This window comes from Diceros bicornis, chromosome 5 (genome assembly GCF_020826845.1).
Source record: "Diceros bicornis minor isolate mBicDic1 chromosome 5, mDicBic1.mat.cur, whole genome shotgun sequence".
Lineage (NCBI taxonomy): Eukaryota > Metazoa > Chordata > Mammalia > Perissodactyla > Rhinocerotidae > Diceros > Diceros bicornis.
Genome location: NC_080744.1, coordinates 41,989,581 through 42,010,629, shown reverse-complemented (window position 1 = coordinate 42,010,629; position 21,049 = coordinate 41,989,581). Strand labels below are relative to the sequence as shown.

Here is a 21,049-nt window from a genome sequence, read left to right as displayed (position 1 = left end):
TACGTGGTACTTTCTATTATTATTCCATTTTCCATAAGATGAGTCTGAGGAATGGGGAGATTTAGCAACCTGCCCATGGTAACACTAAGGCAGTAAATCGTAGAGCTGCATCCAAAGCAAGGCAGTTTTTCATCTCTTAATAATTTAAACTGGCTATGGAAGGAAGGAAGGGAGTTAGGAAAGAAGATAGGAAGGAAGGAGGGAAGGAGGGAAGGGGAAGAGAGGGGAGGGAAGAGAGGGGAGGGGAGGGAAGAGAGGGAAGGAGAGGGAAGAGAGAGGAGGGAAGAGAGGGGAGGGGAGGGAAGGGAAGGGAAGGGGAGGGGAGGGGAGGGGAGGGGAGGGGAGGGGAGGGGAGGGGAGGGGAGGGGAGGGAAGGGAAGGGAAGGGAATCTAGAAATGGGCAACTCAGGACAGCTGGCTGCCACCAAAATCTTTCTCAAAGAAGTTGCTGGTCCCACATCTGACATTACACCACATCAGAGGCTGCTGTGTAGTTATGTTTCTGTTATACTGGGTGAAATTTTAAACTGCAGGTTAAATTGAAACTAAAGACTAAAGCCTTTATTTCAAACATGGAACAGCACCCCACCCTCCCCCTAAAGGCACTAGTAGGCAACTTCCCAAGCACTGAGAGATAATTCCACAGCATGCTTTTCATATCCTTGCTTCCAACCAGGCCAGGCCAGAACACTCCATTTCGGGGTGGAGAGGGGGTAAGATACCAGCCCAAACCAACAGTTGGGCACACCAAATAGGCCCTGGGTCACTAGAGATTACTACAGTAAATATTTGCTGGAGTTAACAGAGTTGACCAACGTTGGCCTTACCACAAGGGCAAAGCTGCAGTGACTCTCCCAAACACTAGGGGGTGCTGTGCTGACAGCCGGTTTTTCCTCAGTAGCAGAACACACTTTACGCAGAACTTAAATACCTCCCCCTGCAAACCAGCTTTCCTTTTTCCTTCTTTTTCTCTCTGACTCTAATCACTTTTACAACTCAGCTTGGATCTGGTCTCCCCTCTCTGCAGGAGACATGCCACCTAAGCACAAGACCATGTTGAGATCAGCCCTTAAGTTTGTAAATATTATCCTAAGCTCAGCTGTGGAGTTCACAATGTTTTAGAAAGTTATTACAGCATGGTTACTAAAATACCTTGCTTTGCATTTGTGGTTACTTGGTATGACGTTGGCTATAATACTGTTTATTTAATCTCCTTTTCTGTCTCAAATTTCGGTGATGATATTCTTTCATTTATCCTATTTCTCATCTATCAAAGTTTCTTAGCTTCTCTGAGACTTCGAACTTTCACTTGTATCCCCACAGCCCCTTTCTTCATTCCCAAAGGTTTTGTAATCAGGCATACTGAAGGTTTCTTGAACAGGATTTCTTATCTTTCTGTGAGTGATAGTAACAAGGGGATAAAGAGGAATTGAATAATGGTTCTTTACTATACTTATGTCAGTTTTCCAGCATTTTTCACTTCAGGTCAGAAATACATCGCATACATATTTTCTCCCTTGTATCCCCTTCAGCCACCACCCCCGCCCCCCCGGAAATAAATCATGAAAATACTTCAGGAACAACTCTCTGTGGAAACATGGAATCATCTCGCGTGCCTCTCACATCCTAAAGGTTATCATGCCTTTCCTAAATATATTTTCTCAAATTACCCTAAATATATATTTCCTAAATAAATTCAAATGGCCCCCTTTCCTCTACTTCCACCTGCACCTCTGAATTCACGCCCTCACTATGCCTTGCCCAGGTTGTAGCAACGGCCTCAAGATGAGGAGAAATCGGGAAGATGCTTGTTCCCTCCTCCAGACAAACTGAGCGGTGCAGTGGTGAAGAACTTGGACTCTGGAATCGCCCATCCAAGTGCAAACCCAGGCTCCCCTCCATCAGCCATGCGACCTTGGGGTAGTTAACACAACCTCTTTGTGCCCTCAATTTCCTCCTCTGTATCATAAGGATAATCATAAAAGAGAGCACCCAACTCAGAGTAAATAAGTTAGCTCTTACTACAAAAGAAATAAAATTAAACTTCTTTTTCTAGAATTAGCTCACAGTATGGCGGAACCAGCTCTGGACAACCTTGTCCTTTTCCTTTTGAAAGGGTAAAGCTTTAAAAATTGTTTTAGAGAAAAGTTGTATTTCCCTTGTTTTCATGTCAATATTAAGAGAACTTGACTGTTCTTTAAAGGGCTGGAATTTGGAAGAAAGTGGATTAGGATTCCAGAAGTGTTTTTAGGCCTGATTCTATCAGCTGTGGGAAAGAGTGTCAAGCTGCCCGCCCCCCCGCCCCCCACCGTCTTAGAGTGAAGGACACTAGGCAGGGCTCCAAGAAGGCACTGGCCTTGTCCCAGGTCCTCGAAGTCCACCTCTGCCACCTGCTCCTGCCTACCAGGTCTCCTGTCAACCTGTTGGCTGGCAGCCCTGCACCCTTGAGAGCAGAGGAAGAGATCTTATTTTTGCTTCCCTCCCTCCTCAATCTTCCCCCTCCCTTGAGTGCTTGAGTGGTGTTTTGAGTGGGAGGAAAATCCAAAGGTTTCGTAATTGGCCAATTTGTCATAAGACACTTTGTTCTAGCCTTGCTGGTCCTGGCAAACTTGAGGTCAAAGTAGAAGGGTCAGACACTTGCTTTCCCAAAGTCCGCTGAGCAGGTCTCCAGCCAAGGCTCTGCGGGCTCCAACCAGCCTTCTTCTGCTGATAACAATCCTTCTAAAATGCAAATCCACTTAAAGTGCCCAGTGGCCCTTGAAGATCCTAAACCCCTCCTCTTGCGGCCACCATGCCTCCCTGCAAGCCTCCTGCAATTCCCAAACCCACTCTGCGCTCACTTGCTCACCTCACGGGGGCCATTTCTCCACTGGCTGGCCCCTCTCCTTCTTCAAGATCCCACATGGGGTGGGAACTCAGGGGAATGGAGGCATCTGGGATGACTTCCTAATTCTTGTGGGAACTTGGGGAGATTTAGGTTTGGATATGTTGGGATTGTGGTGTCTGGGGACTTCCAGGTGGGGCTGTCCAATAGGCAGTTGTACTCCGGGGACTGGCGCTCAGGCGTGGGTCAGGGATAGAGACTCATGAACATGAATCACAAACATGGAGTGAAACAATCACCTCCTGCAAGAAGACTTCCCTGTCCTCACCAGGCTGGGAAGGTGAGCCCTTCCTCTCTTTTGAGCTTCCCCAGCACCTAGAATTGAATCCACACAGGATTGTTAAAGGATTATTTAATTCTCAGCTGTGACAAATAGATAAATAGACTTAAAATAATTTCCTCCAGATTCAAAATGTATGAACATAACCTATTACATGGTTCTATATTTTAAGCAAAAATATGAAGTCTCTGAGCTTTGCTGGCTGCTCTAGTGTATTAGTAACATTGATTAAGTGCTCACTCTGCTCACATCTATGTAAAACAACATTTACTTTTTTAAAAAAATTATTGAGCTTGTGAAAGATGACATGAGTGGAGCCATATTAAAATAGAGCCGGGGCAGCCATTTCTGAGGAACTGCCTTACACACCTTGTTTTCTTTATCTTCCAAATTGGACCAAACCACCAACATTACATGGAGTCAGTAAGGACAAGAATATCCTGTTTGTAAGGACTGATGAAACTGGACTTTGCTGATGACTGAATCAATAACCAATCAACGAGGTACAAGTCTAGCCTTTTGCTTGATGAAGGAATCTCAAGCCAATTTATGAAGTACAAACCCAGCCTTACCTCATCTAGCACCAATGAATTCTTCTTTAATACAACTTACCTCATCTTCCCCCCTTTTTCCCATAAAAATCTTGAGCCCCTCTCCTATAATCAGGACACTATTTGGATTTCTACCTGAATCTGTGCTCCCTGAATTGCAATTCTTTGATCCCAAGTAAACACTTTGCCTCTTAAACTGGTTTCTGTTTTTGTAGGTTGACAAGCCACATATCACTTTGCAAAATCTGAACATATTTTCTCCAGTAATTAATGTTCTTAGTGTAAATCTGGTTTTGGGAAAACTGCCAGCTCTAACAGCCACACTAAAAGACATATCAAGTAGATGCCAGTATTGTATATATGAGTACATATTTCTCTTCCTTAATTTCTCTGCCCTGCAATTTTAGAAGAGAAATTTCCCCCACACCCATAATTCTAGTTTTTCCCTTCAGAATAGGGCTACTTTTACCACATCTCTTAGTAGTACTAGGACTTATTACACAAAATGTTACAATCCTACTTATGATATTGTTGACCGCTCCTGCTGCTTTAGGGGGAAATGTTAGCTTTGTGCCTCTTGGCCTTGTGCAGACAAACACACTGCCCATAGCAGTTGGCAGAGAGGGCAGTATTTGCTGGATTTAATTTCCTGTTGGTTATCTAGTTTGAGTTTTGTTTTATTGTTGAAACATAATTAAGATAAAGGGGAGGGAGGTATTTCTTTGGGCTATTTGCTACTACAAGATTTTCCCTTTTCCTGAAGGAGTTTTAGATTCTATTTGCAGTCTCCAGTGCCTCTGACTGATAAGTCTAGCTCAGGTATTAAAGAGTTAAGGAGCCTACATTTCCTCCCTCGGAGTAATCAACCAGTTTAATCCAGCTGCTCCTTAAATCCTATCAGGGCCCTTTAATTTGATCATCTAGAAACAGCTGGCTCTGTCAGCTGGTGGCAAAACTAATCAGGGAAAGAGAAGTGATGGCAGAACCACTTGGGCTGCCAATGTTCAAGCCCCCTCATTATGCATCCCCTTGTCCTCATCCAAAAATCTTAACAGTAATGTATATATCAAGGAGGGGACATTTTGAATGTATTGTATTACAGATATAGAATTATCTTGCTTTTAAAAATATTATTACAGATTCAAAGAAATTCTTTTGACCTAGGATAGAACACATTTCCTCAAAGAGCAAAAAATCAAGAAATATTCTTCCTGGTGCCCTTATGAATGTCTAAACTTGATGCTGACACATAATTTTCTCTGCCTTTCATAATTAAACATCAATCCATCATTCTAAAATGACTATTTCGCTTTTTTTGTAATTTGTAATTAATTTTTTTATTGCGGTAACATTGGTTTATAACATTGTATAAATGTCAGGTGTACATCATTATACGACTAATTCCCTTTTAACTTGTTCTTTCCTCATACAGCTAATCATTGAAGGGGAGCAGAATTTGCCACCCCAAAATATATCTCTTTGGCATAAGGATTATTTTAGGCTGATTATTTTTAAGAAACAGCAGACATAGGAAAAGCTCTGAAAACTGAGTAGAAGTTACCCCTTTGTAAGAGACATTTACATTTATACGAGAAATCTCTGTAAGGTGTCTCCCTTTCCCCAGGAAGAGAAGGATAACTAAATCTCCAGAAACTGTAATCCATGGAGAAGGCACTGACTTAAATTTGCATAACAACCTTACCCTTGTTTACTGTGCTTTTCCTGGTAACCTTCCATAACTGATCCCCACCCCAGCCCTCTCCCCAACCCCAGCTCCCTCCGGCCCAGGCCATCAACATCTTCTTTTGTCTTTACCTGGAGATAGTATTTAAGGTTGGTGGCTTGGGCCATTTTGGGGAGTTGCTCAGTTTTCCTGGGTATGTCCCATGTATACAGGAGGTATACATGTTATCAAACTTGTTTGTTTTTCTCTGTTAATCTGTCTTTTATTACTAGGGGTCTCAGCGAAGAATCTAGAAGGATAAAGGGAAAGTTATTTTTCCTCCCCTACATCATAAAACAAAAATCCGACTATACCCCCTCCACAGTGTGGAAGTGGGGGCTATGCTGTTCCTGTTCTTCTCCCCACCCAGACGCTCCTCTCCTGCCTGAACACTGGTAGAGTTGGCTGTCAGGAAGAAGGGAGATCAAGTGTACTGAGGACGGTTGATGGACTGTTACTGATATGTGATGCAACACGTAAGAAATTGACAAGAGCATTTAGAAATGTTTACAGCATTTTGACATTGCCACAACATCCAAATGCAGCAACACATATTGGTCTGTGGCAGTTGGAAATAAAAATAAAATTGGTCCTTCATCTCAGATAGTTTGTGCAGCACTGTATTAAAGCACCCAGCACATGTCTGGAATGCCCTAGGCACTCAACATGTTAATTCCCTTCATTTTTCCTACCATTCAAGTGAAACCTAGAGCATGAAAAAAACAAAGCCACCGCCCGCCCCCCAAAAATAGCTTCTGCGGAGGAAAGCTAATTTGACTGTTTTTTATCTCAACTTCATGAACTAGTAATTCAAATACAGAATTCATTTCCCATGTGGAAGTGAAAAAAGATGGAGTCTCTTGTGTTAAGGCACTAAAATGGAGCCAGGCAGACATGAAGAGGAGAGGAACAAATTCCTCCTTCAGGATGAACTCTTGAACTCATTAGATGCCTGAAATGAATCTGCAAGTCTTCTCAAGGAAGATAAGATTATCAGGACAGAGACCTCATTCCTGTCAGGGTCATCTTTTACATCCCTAAATTTTAATGGCTTGTTTCAACCAACCCTCACCCTATGACTACCTTGCACCTAGAATTTGTTAAAATACATTCCTTTCCCTTTTTTCTCCTTGCCTTTGTTAGCCATGACTATAAAACCTTCCCTCTCCCTTCATTGGCTGGAACACAATGCAAGTACTACTTGAATCTGCGTTCCCAGGCTGCAGTCCTAACAAATCCCAAATAAACTTTTTTTGTTAAAGTCTACCTCATAACTGGTTGATATTTCTTGGCGTAGCCAGCAGGATCCAGTGATCACCTCAAAACTCCGGTGCCTCTGTGGACCCATGGAAGGCACCTCCAAAAGACTGTTCTCTGACATCTCCACCGGCAAGCTCGGAGATCTGGCGGTGAATTCTCCTGGATCAAAACCTCCCAATTTTTAAGGTTGAGGTTTACATCAAACTGATCTTTATTTGGGCATTTCTGGTTGTAGTTGGAAGGAAGGAAGATTCTGCCTCTGCTTAAGGCAGGGGTTTCAGGTTCAAGGATTTCTTTTCTGTCCTCACTCTTTTGGAGGGGAGGATTCCGTCCTCCTCTTAACTAGGTGGAGGATTTGAGTTTAAGGACTTTTCTTGGTGAATGTTATTGTAGCTCTATTAGTTTTTTGTTTTATTAAAGTGGCCACATTCTCTTACTATCAGAAATTCTGCTGTTCTTGATAACCAATGCAGACCCCTTAGCTTCTCCTATCACCCAAATGAGGGTCCTCTGACTCCCAAGATAAGAGATATTGCTTCTTCTGACCCCTTTCAGTGTGTTTCTAAGTGACTAGAAACCTAGTGGAAGTGTCGGAACTCTGTCCATGACGTGCAGCGGTCTCACAGGGCCTTGCAATCAATGAATATACCCCATTCCTGGGTCAGAAGGAACTCCATAAGCTCGTCTGGGAGGTACACATAAAGGACTGGTCACCCTAGGACCTTGAGCAACCAGACCCCACCTGGAGATCAGGATTTTCCGAGACATATAAAAGAGAGACCAACAGCCCGTTGGTGACACTTTGGGAAGTGGTCCTCACAAGCAGCACATACTCGACCCAAAACACATACCCTCCTGCCTCGGTCATCCAAGAACAGTCTGCTCTAAATTATGGGGAACAATTATTCTAGAACAACCATAAATGATCAAGCTCCCTCAGGAATTCTAGCTGGTTTTACATTTAAGAACTACAGTGGTCCTTTTGTAAATTTTTGTCCCAGTGGACTGATAACACCAGAGATGATTTAAAATTACAGTGGCCACTTTGGGGCTCCTTTGAGCTTCCAAAACTTGTCTTTTTGTGCACTAGATTTGAGAACTATGGAACAGACAGATTAAATGCAATCTTTAATCTCTAAAGAATCAAGCGCACCACCTTCTGGCACATCTGCTTAAAAACCATGGTCTTGGAAGCTGTAAATATTTACAAAGGACAGCAAAATCTTACTAAGCTTGTTTCCTGTCCTGAAAGCTTGGGTTGGTAACCATCAGGTTGGAAGCCCTAAAATACGGTTGGAAAGGAATTCAGCTTGCACCCCATTTGTGGTCAGATATGGCTGTACAGAAATGTGAGTTGAACTCCATTTGCGGCTAGGGTCCTACCAAACTGCCGCCAGCCTCAGGGGAATTACAATGGCCATTAGAATGAACATTCCAATTAGATAAGGTCATTTAAGAAGTGCACTTAAAAGCAAAGGCTCCAAAATTCCAAAATATTGAAAGTTTTGTTGCAAAAAGCTAATGAAAAATCAAGTTATAAGAGGTATAAAAGAAAAGACTATATAAAAGTCTGTTAAATTATGGCTTTACAGACACCCTCATAATCTATCTTCAAAAAAGGGCCCAGTATGAGCCCTTCCCAGAGTTAACAAGACTCTGAGAGATTTTCTGAGAAACTGCTACATTATTCCCTTAAACAGTCAAAAGGAAACTAAAATTAAAAATTAATGGAGTTGTTTAACACTGCCATAAATATTTACCATTTGTCCCAGCTGAAACCTGACAAGATATTTGAAAGGATTTAGCAACTTATGATCAGAAATTTGGCCAGATTGGAAGCTTGATATTCACAGCCTGGTAGGAACTTTTTTTATATAGGACTTCTTCCCTGATATTCAGAGCCTGATAGGAACTTTTTTTATATATGCCTTCTTCCCTAAGTTAAAATAAGACTATGTATCCAGAAGGAAAGAAGTAAATTAGGGATGATGTAGAGTAAATTAGGGATGGATAGTAGATCAACTTATGATGTCATTTAAGTTACAACCCAATTTCTGAGGAATTGAGAGCAACTGTCCTTATCTTATAAATCTTTACAAAACTGGAAATGCAGCCCTAGAGGCAGTTCAGATTCCACCCATTCCCTTTCACCAATCCCAAAAACCTCCCCTATTTATCTCAAAAAGCTCGTAACCTTTCCAGGAACTGTTATCTAGACCATCACCAATTCCTAAACCAATAATCTTAATTTATTCTAAATTACTGCCAGAAATACAGTTTAGATCCAACTATTCTATTATAAATTAGTGAGATTTGTATTGTACCTCATCCATGGCAAAAATTTAATGAAAACTATTTAAGGTCTCTGCTTGCGTCTGTCTACGTATCTATGTATGTCTGTATATGTGTATTATATATATGTGATATTTTTCTACCTATGGATGGTACAATTTCTGAAAGAACTCTGTTTAATTGATTTAAAGAAGTGCTTATGTAAATTATTTCTAAATGTAATAGAAACTAACCCAAATGTTTTTCAAGTTAACATGACATAAAATAATCTTTGATAAATGAAAGCTTATTTAAGTTTGTTGGTTTGATTGAAATAAGCATATTTTCAGAGTTATCAGCACTGGATATGATGCAGACATGCAGCCTTCATTCTAGCTGGGTTTGTTAGTCAAAAAAAGCTCATTTTATCTCTGTTATATAATATGTCACCAAAAATAACAACTTAGAATGATAGCTGATTTTGTCTAACGTCACATGAAGTTTTTGTAGGCAATCTAAACATAATTATTGGGAACAAGTAAACCGAACAGATGTAAGTAAAATAAAAGTTTTGGGGTGAACTTTTTAACAATAATTATGTGTTATGGCATATGTACTTAAAAATAACTTCAGAACCTTTAATAACTTGAAACCTTGGAGTTTTGCTAAATTAAGCTAAAAATAGAAATTTATTGAGTATCTAGGTAATTTCCACGTAAGATAAAATATTAGACATTAATACTAAACATAGATTTATCTACCTTTGGCTTCTTACTACAGAGAAACTAGAAAAATATTTGGGTTTATTAATAAACATGTTTGGTGCCATGCTGATAAATTTTCTATGAGAAAGCACATGTCTCTAGACAGCATATATAAGTCTGCCATTCCATAGGATGCTAATATAAAAGAATAAGGGAAGCATCTCTGTATACAAGGAAAGTAAGACATATGTTTTCAGTAAAGAAGGTGTAAGTGATGGAGATATTTTTGTTTGTTTTGTTAAGAAAGTAAACTGTCCTAAAGTACTAGGAAGGAGGGAAGGCATGGGACAAAATTCTGAATGTAAAAAAGAAAGTTATAGAAGGTTTATGGAAGAGGAACCTTGAGGAAAGATTTTGTGCATGGTCAACTTGGCTAAAATTGAAATGAATTTAATTAAGTAAATGACTTTTAATATCAAAAGTAAGCTGGTGTAAAATTAGAATTTGGTTTTCTCTCTCTTAAAAGGGTAGTTTACTTGGACTTTTAATCTCTTTGATAAAGAGATTATGAAAGGTTTTTATTCACTTTTGAGTAAGTCTACCTAAAAGGCAAGGATTCTATGTTTTGTCAAAATAATTTCCTATGTTCAAAAAGCTGAGGTCTCTATTAAGACATCTAAGGTGTTTTTTTTTTTTCCTGTTTAACTCGCTAAGGTTTTTTTTTTTTTTTTTTTGGTGAGGAAGATCAACCCTGAGCTAACATCCATGCCAATCCTCCTCTTTTTTGCTGAGGAAGACTGGCTCTGAGCTAACATCTATTGCCAATCCTCCTCCTTTTTTTCTCCCCAAAGCCCCAGTAGATAGTTCTATGTCATAGTTGCACATCCTTCTAGTTGCTGTATGTGGGATGTGGCCTCAGCATGGCCGAAGAAGCGGTGCATCAGTGCGCGCCCAGGATCCGAACCCGGGCTGCCAGTAGCAGAGCACGCACACTTAACCGCTAAGCCACGGGGCCGGCTCCTCTCTAAGGTTTTTTTTTCCTGCCTTTAACATCTTCTGTTGTCACTTTGGTTAAATGGATAACTAAGCATTTTTTCACAGTGAACTATGATCCTATTTGACTTAGTGTTTTAAAACCTTTTGATGTTTTTAACAAACTTCCCCAAAATTCAAATCCTAAATAAAGTCTTTCTTTTGACCAGAAAGTAACTTTGAGAATTTCCAGCAGATCCCTGGGACTTCTTAAAGAACTGGTTCTCTCTTCCTATAAAGAGGGAGATAATTAGGTTTATTTGTTACATTAAATTGCATGGGAAGCACTGTCAAATAAATGATGATAAACCTTTTAGGTTATATTGTGTGGGTAAATGGTATTAATGTAAGTGTTCTAAAATTTTTTTAAAATTCCTAAAAATCTGACATGTCCTGGTATAATTCTAGTCATTATCTTAAAATGTGTGTTATAGAAATAACTAAATTTCCTTGTCAATTGCATTGCAATCAGATCTTTAACTATGCCATTTTAAGTCTTTTGTCATTTACAGACAGTTACTGTTTTACTCTGATGCTTTTGCAAATATGTTTCTTCAAAGAGACTCATGGAAAGGACTCTGACACTTACTCCAAAATACAGGTTTCTGATGAACTTTCAGATCATAAAACTGAACTGGATTTAAAGAAATCTTTTCTTTTAAGCTATCAACAATTTGGTAAGATATACCTTTGTGAACAAAGATGAAACATCTACTTTTATCCTTACCTGATCCCTCCAGAATTTAGAAACTCTCAGTGAGTATTCTTCTTTTCACTGATATAAATAACCAGGCCAAGTTTTTAATACAAACAAATTAGTTTTACTGTGATTACCTTTGGTAAAAAATGAGGGTAACTGTGGAGAGAAAAATTATGTTACACCTTTGTAGATGTTGGATTCTAGTCCTGTTAATTGCCTTTGAGGTTTTGTTATATAACTATAGACTGGACTCCCCTGGCCTAAGGTACTGCCTTTGGTCTTGCCGACCGATCACAGTGCCCTCTTTGGAAAACATAAACTGACCCCACATGAGATGGTCACTGGCAGATCAGTGTGTGTTGGTATAGAACCTTCTGCTGATCCCTTGTCTTATGCTAGTATGACAAGCTACTGTTAAGTCTCTAATGTCTTATACTCAAGCCTATCATCAACAGGATAAAGAAGTTTTCTTGGATTCCAATTTAAAGGATCCTGTTGGTCATAGTCTAGAGCCTGGTAACTGGGTATTCTGGAAGCATCAGCATCAGAAAACAGTCCTCAAGCCCCATTGGAAAGGACCATACCAAGAGCTCCTAATCACTGACACTGCTGCAGAATTAGAAGGCATTTAACCTTGGAAATACATCTCACAGCTAAACAAGGTTCCACCTGACATCTGGTCCTGTACAAATGCTGGAGACCTCCAAATCAAACTGACTAGGAACAGAAGCTGCCAACATCTGAGACAGACAGCTGTCCCAAGACCCTGGACCAAGCCTGTATACCTACTTCTATGAGTATTTTAATATTACCATTGTCATATCGTTCAAATGTCATTTAAGATTTTTCTGATACTGTGTTTGTCTTTACAAATCCACATCTGAATGGGCCCCTGATAGCAATATCTTTTTACAATGGGTTCATCTCTTCACTATACACAAAAATCAATCCAACTGTTGGATATGTGGGAAAAACCTTTGGCCTGGCTGCCACCTGGGTGGTTATGACATTGCACTCTAGGTTTCCTTTGGATGCAAGAAAGAGTTCACCCTAAATTAACAACTGCTGCTAATCTCCCTTTTCCTAAAAGCCAGATGGACTCATGCAGTTTTTATTTATTTGGCTTCCTACAGGCATCAGCACATTTCTGTGGTCCAGATTACAACTCCTAATTCTATTACTCCTTGGAATTTTTGTAGTTATTATGATGTTTAAACTAACCACTATTTTCTTCACTCAGTGTTGTAAAACCAGCATTCAGGCTAAAGTTATGGTCTTACAACCAATATATGGACTTGATTCCCCAACTTCCACGTCTCTTCAAGACACTCTCATCAATGTAGAGACACATCCTTATGAATTTGGCCTTCCTTCATCTTGTCTGCCTTATTGCTCAAATGTGGCCTTGCCTAATGATAAATAAGAGACTACCTGTATAATCTCATTCCTATTTTCCCCCACTGAGGGACTGGAGGGATCTGGCTATATGAGGGACTAATTAAAACTGATCACCATTGCTACAATTCTGGTAGATTTTGATCAAAAGGCGAAAATGTGGAATTGAAAAAAGATGGAGTCTCTCATGTCAAGGCACTAAAATGGAGCCAGGCAGACATGAAGAGGAGAGGAACAAATTCCTGCTTCAGGATGAACTCTTGAACTCATTAGATGCTTGAAATGAATCTGCAAGTCTTCTCAAGGAAGATAAGATTATCGGGACAGAGACCTCATTCCTGTCAAGGTCATTGTCTACAGACTTACAGACGTCTACAGACATCATCTACTTTAATGGCTTGTCTCAACCGACCCTTACCCCATGACTACCTTGCATCTGGAATTTGTTAAAAGACACTCCTTTCCCCTTTTTTTCTTTGCCTTTGTTAGCCACAACTATAAAACCTTCCCTCTCCCTTCTTGAATATGTGTTCCTGGGATGCAGTCCTAACAAATCCCAAATATGCTTCTTTTTGTTTAAGTCTATCAGAGTATACCCCATAATTGGTTGACACTCAATTAAAAGCAACTTCTGGATTTCTCAAGACTGACCAAAGAAGCATAGGGTAATTACACTGGTAAATACAGTTGAATACAAGATTATTGCCTGAGCCCACATTATAATAATTTATTAAGAACTGTCCACATAAAACAAAAAAGACAAAAATTTAACAAGAATTCATGTTTGAAGGTGTTGGTCTTTATCTCTTTTTATGCTGAGATGGTTTAAGTGTCCAATTCTCAGGGGTCCTAGCATTCTGCTTAACTCCATGGTTAGTACAAACGATTAGCTGGGCCTTTTACATGCACTGTCATATCTAATCCTCACACGACCCAAAGGTCAGTACTACTATCATCCCCATTATACAGAGGGGAAATTGAAGTGAAAAGTAATTTGGTGAGTTATACAACTAGAAACAGTAGAGCTGGGACTAAACTCCACTCTGGGCCTCAACCTGGCTTGTGACTTTATTACCGTTTCCATTTAAAGAGGATCTCAGTGAGCTGACACTGCTGACAGCCGTTTGCCTCTTTATGCATCAGCTTGGTCACCTCTCCCCTTGCTCCCTTGAAGTCTGTACATTCTCTACTTAAAACAAAGGGGGAAAAGTTGAAAGTCCTTAAGTCTCAGATTTTTTGTTCTGTTTTCCTCATTATAAAAGAAAACCACCAGTCTCTTAATATATATATGTGTATGTATACATATGAATTACAACCCCACTTACAAAAGCCCAGAGCCCAGACCACCATGCAGGCCTGAAGCTCCAGCCCAGGGAGCCCTGGAGCTGCCAGAGCTCTTCCCTTGCTGTGGCCGAGGTGATCACTAGCTACCTAGCAGGGAAGAAGTTTAATTTTTCCTTCCCTGCAGCCACAGCATCAAGAAAGAAAAGGGAATCCTGCCTTTTCCGTAGGCGGGAGGAAGGCTGGATGTTAGGTTTCCTTCCTGGCAGGTGGGAGACGAGTTTCAAGCGGCCCAGGTCACATTTTCCCACGGAACCAGGGATGCTAGCTGGTTCCTGGCCTTACCTGAAGCAGGAAGGCAGCACTGGGAAGTGTTAAGCCCTTGCTTTCTGCTTCAGAACCCTTCCGAATCCTGCTTCAGATTCTAGGAATGGGCCTTTCCCCAGACAACTCCCTTCACATGAGGCATGAACCATTTTTATCAGCAGACGCTGTTCCTGGTAGGCCCAAATGGCCACAGCCTGTGCCCAGGAAATCTTGGATTTCATTTCGGTTCCCCCACAGAGAGGGAGCCTGTGTTCCCCCTCAAAGCTTCTCCAGGACTGTTCTTCCCTGTTGCTGTCTCTAGTTTACAATTAGTACCACTGACCCCAACTCCAAACCACTTAGCCTATTCACCTTAAGGAAGGGGTGGAGGGGCAAGGATACCCTACTGGGAGGGCTCCCTATGGAGGTGCTAGGGCACGACTGTGCTCGGGAGGCAGTGGTGAGGGCCCAGAAGGGTTTATGTTGGGTTGCAGGTATCTCTGAGGCAGCACAGGCATCCCTGGTCACTCTCCTCAGCCGACAGCTTTCTGCCCTTTCCCCTCCAGTGTCGGGGCACTCTCCAGGGTAATGTCCTTCACTTCATGCCTTCTCACTCTACATGTCCCACTCAGACTAGGCAAGCTCTCCATCCACAATTTCCCCCCAGGGCGCTACTTTGTGCAGGACAATACGGTCAATGTGTCACTTAACAACGGGGACATGTTCTGAGAAATGTATCATTAAACAATTTCGTCATTGTGCCAACATCATAGAGTGTACTTACACAAACCTAGATGGTATAGCCTACTACACACCTAGGCTATACGGTACTAATCCTATGGAACCACTGTCATACATGCTGTCTGTCATTGACTGAAATGTTGTTACACGGTGTATGACTGTACTTTGTTGTGCAAGACAGTGCTGTAAACTGAATGAAGTCTACCCCTCAGTCATTGAGACAACCAACCCCCCCTTACACATTTCCAGACCCCCTGGGCAGGGGTGCAGCACTGCTCAGTAGAGAAGCAAATGACTCCTGAATCTCCATCTCCAGCCCAGAAATCATCCCTGCACTCCTAGAACCAAGGTAATTTCTCAAAGACACCTTGGTGTCCTGTCCCAGAGACATCTTACACTGAAACCTGATCTCATCATTTTCATCCACTCTCCCTTGTCTAGTAAATGACCCCACCACCTCCCACTCTCAAACAGACCTGAAGTCCTCTTGAATCCGCCTAGAACCCTTTTACCCAGTTACGGAACCAATCCCACAACCACAGTCTACATTCTCACAACCACAAGCTACATTCTCTAGCCCATCACATTTTCTACAGCCCTTTTTTTTTTTTTTTGTGAGGAAGATCAGCCCTGAGCTAACATCTATGCCAATCCTCCTCTTTTTGCTGAGGAAGACTGGCCCTGGGCTAACACCCGTGCCCATCTTCCATCTTCCTGTACTTTATATGGGACGCTGCCACAGCGTGGCCTGAAAAGCAGTGCATTGGTGCGCGCCCGGGATCCAAACCCAGATGGCCAGCAGCAGAGTGTGAGCACTTAAGTGCTACACCACGGGGCTGGCCCCTTCTAGGGCCTTTAGGCTACACCCACCCCTACCTAGCCCCTAATCCAGTCAGAGTGGATTCTTAAACAAAGCGGACAAGATCAATTTTAAGGTGAGCTCCCTGCCCCCTCCAATCTTCAAGGCTTTGTTCTACAGAGCCAGAACAAACACACAGTCTGGCTGAACAGTGGCGGAGCCTGGGTTCAGGAATTAAGGCACAGCAGAACCTGGGGTTGTAATTCTGCTGCCTATTAGGTACATGACCCTAAAGCAGGCCCTGAGCAGGTGGAGAGGCAGGTCCTGTCCACTGCTCCAGCTTCACCACTTGTGTTTTCAGTGCATCACACTATTTACAGGGCCAGTAAACAGGACCTGTTATCTTGTACCTCACGTATCTTTGCACTTGCTTTTCTATTTGCCTGAATGACTTCTACTTATCCTTCAAGAACCAACTCAAGTGGCATCCATCTCCTCTAGGGCCTCTTCCCTGTGAGGCCTTAACTCCCCGCCGCCTCCATCAAAGCTCTCACACTCTGTTGTAATTGTTTACTTCATCTGTCTGGCTGCCTAGAGCAGCTTGGGGGTAGGAGCTGTGTCCGCCTCCTCTTCTCTGGGCCCCTGCCCCCAACCCAGTGCTTAGCACACAGCAGGCACCCTCTCATCTGGAAAACGTTTGTGGAATGAAGGACCGAGTTTGAAATCACTCTGTAAGCTGTGTAGAGCTGTACCACTTTCCCTTCCTCCTAATACCATCTAGTGTATTACCATAATAAACACTAACTGTCACTTTAATTCAGGACCTTGGGTGGAGGCTCCAAGGTGAGTGGAGAGAGCACTGGAACAGGAGTCTGAGATCTTGTCTGGGCTCTGTTAACTAATCCAGCCTGACACCTTGGGGAATGGCACTTTCCTCAACTGAGGAAATGGAGATTTGGCTCAGGGCACTTCTTAATCTGGGGTCCACAGACCTCCAGAGGGTCTACGGAGGGGCTTGAAGGAAGTCCACGAATTCTCTGAAATTGCTGTCAAACTCAGTCTGTTTGCATTCTTTGGGGAGAGAGACCACAGATTCTCAAAGTCACGAAATGCTAATCTGGATAATCTTCTGAGTCTCTCCAATCTAGATCCTGGTGCATGTTTTCTTTGAGGAAGAAGGCGGTGCCCGGGAGCAGCAGAGACGGCTGGCACCCATCCCACATACCCACTGCCATCCCAGGCCCATCTGAGATGGACTTTGTCAAAGGAGCCCTGGCCCAACCACAGGGCTGTCTCTGCAGCTCTCTAACCTTTGGCCCCACCTGCCAGGAAGCAGAGGCAGGGTCGGGGGTGGGACAAGACCTATACATAATGCTCTTAAAGGGACAGGGGAGCAGGATCAGAAAAGAAACCAGATGTGGACCATGGGAGGTAAAGAGGAAAGGAGCTTTAGAGACATGGAGACTATCAAGATCCGGAAGTCTGGTACAGGCACAGGGAATACCAGGAGTCCTGGAGCTGGAAGGCCTGTGCTGGAAGGAAAGGAGAAAGATGCTGGCACTTTCTGAGTACCTAGTAAGTGCTGGGTATTCTCGTAATAAATCCTGAAAGGAGGTTTTCAATAGCCCCAAGCAAAAGAGATTAAATACAAGCTTTTAGATGTCCCTCTGGTCCCCCTTTCTGCCCTGCACTGTCTGCCCAGAGGAGATGTTAGGGGCATGTCCTAAATCGGGCAGCCTCCCTGCTATCTCTTCCGAAAAGTGCAATGACAAGAGGCTGAACTACGAATCTGCAGCTGGCAAAGCAGGGAGAAGACTTCAATCATTTTGCAACCTTCCTAGACTCCGGCCACGTGCCAGCTACAGGCTAGGTTCCGGGAGGCACGCGACAAGAAGCTTGCTCTTAGCTCATGAGAACCAACCGCCGACCGCCCTCCTCCCCCAACAGGGCAACCAGCAGGGATCTGTGCGGCCAGGGAGCGAGCGGTGCGGGGCCCGGCCCTGGGCTGGAATAGGCGAGCTGGGACTGAGGCTGGGCTCGGAGACGAGTGGGACAGGGTGGGGGTAGGCTCCCCACTCCCCTTCCCGTTTTACCAGGCGCAGGTCCCCGGGTCCGTGCACCACCACGGAGAGGTTCTCGGACTTAGCCGCCGCCATGTCGCTCTCTCCCTCCCGGGCCCAAGACGCAGTCCGCAGGACGCGCGGTGGTTCTGGAGGCTGCCTGCAGAGGGTCGTGGGCAACAGGCGGGAGGCCGGGCTTGGGCTAGGCTGCGCGCGCCCGGCCGGGGGCGGGGCTTCCTCGTCCCTGACAGCCGGGGCGGGGCTAGCGTGGAGGGCGGAGCGGCCCTGCTTCCACCCCGCAGCGCAAGCCCGAAGGGGATGGGGAGGGTGCTGGGGGGGCGAGATCGATCCGCTGCTTCCACCTGCGACGCACCTCTTATGTCGGCCTCACATCCAAGCAAACGTAGCTGCCCTGAAAGTAGCCTGCGGACGCAATAGCCGCCAGACTAGTGTTCTCAAACTTGAGCTGCAGATGAATGGGGTTGAGCAATGTGGGGCAGAGTCTCAGGACCAGCACTGAGACTCTGATAAGTCTAGGTTTGAGGTGAGGCCTTAGGGTCTGTGTTATTAGCACTGGGAATGCCGACGCTGCCGGTGGGGCACGGTCTACACTTTGAGGAACAGGTGCTACACTGATGCAGCGTCCATGTTGGCCCCATGTCCCCAGTATCCATGAAAGCGCCTGGCACGAGTAGGAGTGAGTGAATGAATTGGTGCATCATGCCATGAGCCTGATGCCTCAATGTAAAGAAGCTGTGAAATGAAATCTGTGAACCCCTTTCTCTTAACTGGCTCTGCGTCTTATAATAGAAGCAAGATTTCTGCCTAAATTCTTCCTTCAAGCCTCTCTCCCCTCTGAGAAACAGTAAAGTTTTACTATAAGGGGAGAGAGCTGCTCTCTGGACAAGCCTAAGACCCTAAAGGCCTCTCCTTTCAAAACAGTGCTCAGGATTGCATTCCCTACATTCTCCTCCTCCCCCAGACACCCTGCCGGATCCTTTTACCTCCTCCAGGAGACTTCCCCCAGTGCCCCAAGCCCTTGAAGATGTCTCCATGTGGCATTTACTGCATGCCCCACATATGCAACACACTCTGTATTTTCACTGGTGATCATTCCTTCCTCAAATGCACTGGAAGCCCCCTGAAGGCAAAACCTCATTTCTTAAACAGAATCTAGTAAAATGTTCTGTACAGTGTAGGAGCTCAAAAAAAATATCTAATGATGAACGTGGATCAAGTTCTGGAAGGCCAATAATGACAAAAAGGGAAGTGTGTGTGTCTGTGCGTGCGTAGGGCAGAGGGTGTTACAAGGCATAACAAGACAATGGGATGGATTTTGTGGGGACTCACAGAGTCAGTGGTGTTCTTTGCTTTGACACACCTCCCACAAGGTTTGGCTGTGCTTGGCTGGTTCCTCCTGCAGCTCCTGCACTAGGCTCCTGAGCAGGCCTTGAAGAGATGACTAACTAGGGGTTGCCTGCCTTTATTCATACGCCTGAATTTAAAACTCAGCTTCCTCTCCTTGCCTTGTGGGGTTTCCTCACAGTCTCCCAGCACGCCTTTCCAGTGGGTAACGCTGAAGATGGAGACAGCCTCAGGAATGCGTAAGAGCTGAGGGCTACTTGAAGCAGACACTTCTTGAGTTTTAAATTAAGGAAACAGAACACTAGAACCAAAGCAAAAGTCACTAAAATAATGACACAATAGCCACACTAGGAGTAGTATTTGTTTTCTCCCGAGCAATGACACTTTGAAACTGTCTTGAAGGTTGTTGCCTAAGGGCGAAGAAATTTGGAAGAGCCGGAGACAAATTTAGAAATATATTCTATGACTAGGGCCCTTTGTGGAAAAGCTAAAAGGGTGAGTTGAAGGATTCTGAAGAAACTGATATTTTTAAAATAAAAAAGCAAATTGTCATTATAGTATTTAAACAACTTATGACATTTTTACACAGTTTCTTAACAGAGACCAGCATTCACAGTGGTGAGGAACAGACTTTACTAGGCATTTTACTGAATAAGGGATAAAATGCTGGCTTTCCCTTTGCTGGTGGCCTGCTTGGCACAGCTTCTCTGGGCCTTCGCCTAACTTTCCCAAACAGCACAGCACTTTCAGGCTGTGTTTCAGGCTGTTCTCTCCACTGAACACAACTTCAACAGGTTGTTGATAAGTTTCTGCTGTGAAAACCTATTTGGAATTTAAAAATTAAATCACAGGATGCATATCTTCTGGGGTCACACATCTAGAAGAAGGGAGACTTTAGCCCAGGGAACATCTTATCATTGTATCAGATACTGTGTTACTTCAGGTCCAGATTACACAGTGTGCTAACAAGAAAAATCAATGTGCTACAGGGCCTTAGTGTTCCAAAGGTCAAAAGTGTTGTAAAATCCTGATTTCCAGATTTCTCCATTTGATCATCAACTATTCAGTTACTCAAACCTGGTTACTTACAACAAAAGAAAAAATAAACAACAACAACAAAAAACCCAAAAAGAAACCATGAGGTTTCTTGCAGACCTGGGAAATAAGGTTACCAATGAGAGTTAAACTAGTAAAATCCATATGCAATGGATGAGATTAATGGACTTCCCTAAAGAAGTAGTAACATACCTGCCATTAACAAATCTCAAGAAAGAGTTAAGAAGAGTTAGGAAAAGGGACTCAGAGAGTAGGAATTTTAGTTTAGAACTATCCAGGGAGAGAGGCACTTGGTGGTAGTGGCGGCAGTGCTGCTGGCACAGAAGAGTGGAGGCAAGGGAACCAGTTAAAGGTAACTGCTACATGCCAGCTGAGGATGGTTGACCTGGGCTTGGATAAATGGTGGAAGTAGAGATGGAGTGAAGTGGATAGATCCAAGATTTATTTTGGAGATAGGTTCCATGGGACTTGGTGAGAGATTGGCTCAAAGGAGTTGAGGAGAAGGTAGTAGAAACTTTGACTCCCAGATTTCTGACATGATTAACTGGATGGATGAGATGCTATTATCTGATGTGAGCAGCACTGAAGAAGCAGGCACAGATTTGGGGGAAAGATCAAGCAGGTAATTTTGGATAGGCCAA

The 21,049-nt window shown here is 43.3% G+C and overlaps 1 protein-coding gene across 1 annotated transcript in view; it reads right to left on the bottom strand.

Moving 5' to 3' along the window:
• SORD (sorbitol dehydrogenase) overlaps window positions 1–18,178 on the bottom strand; it is a 44,503-nt gene extending 26,325 nt beyond the window's left edge. The window contains exon 1 of the mRNA XM_058541482.1: window positions 18,021–18,178. Coding sequence (XP_058397465.1) covers window positions 18,021–18,083 — 63 coding nt within the window. The 5' untranslated portion in view covers window positions 18,084–18,178. The remainder of the gene's footprint in view (window positions 1–18,020) is intronic.
• Between the last annotated feature and the right edge of the window lie 2,871 nt (window positions 18,179–21,049).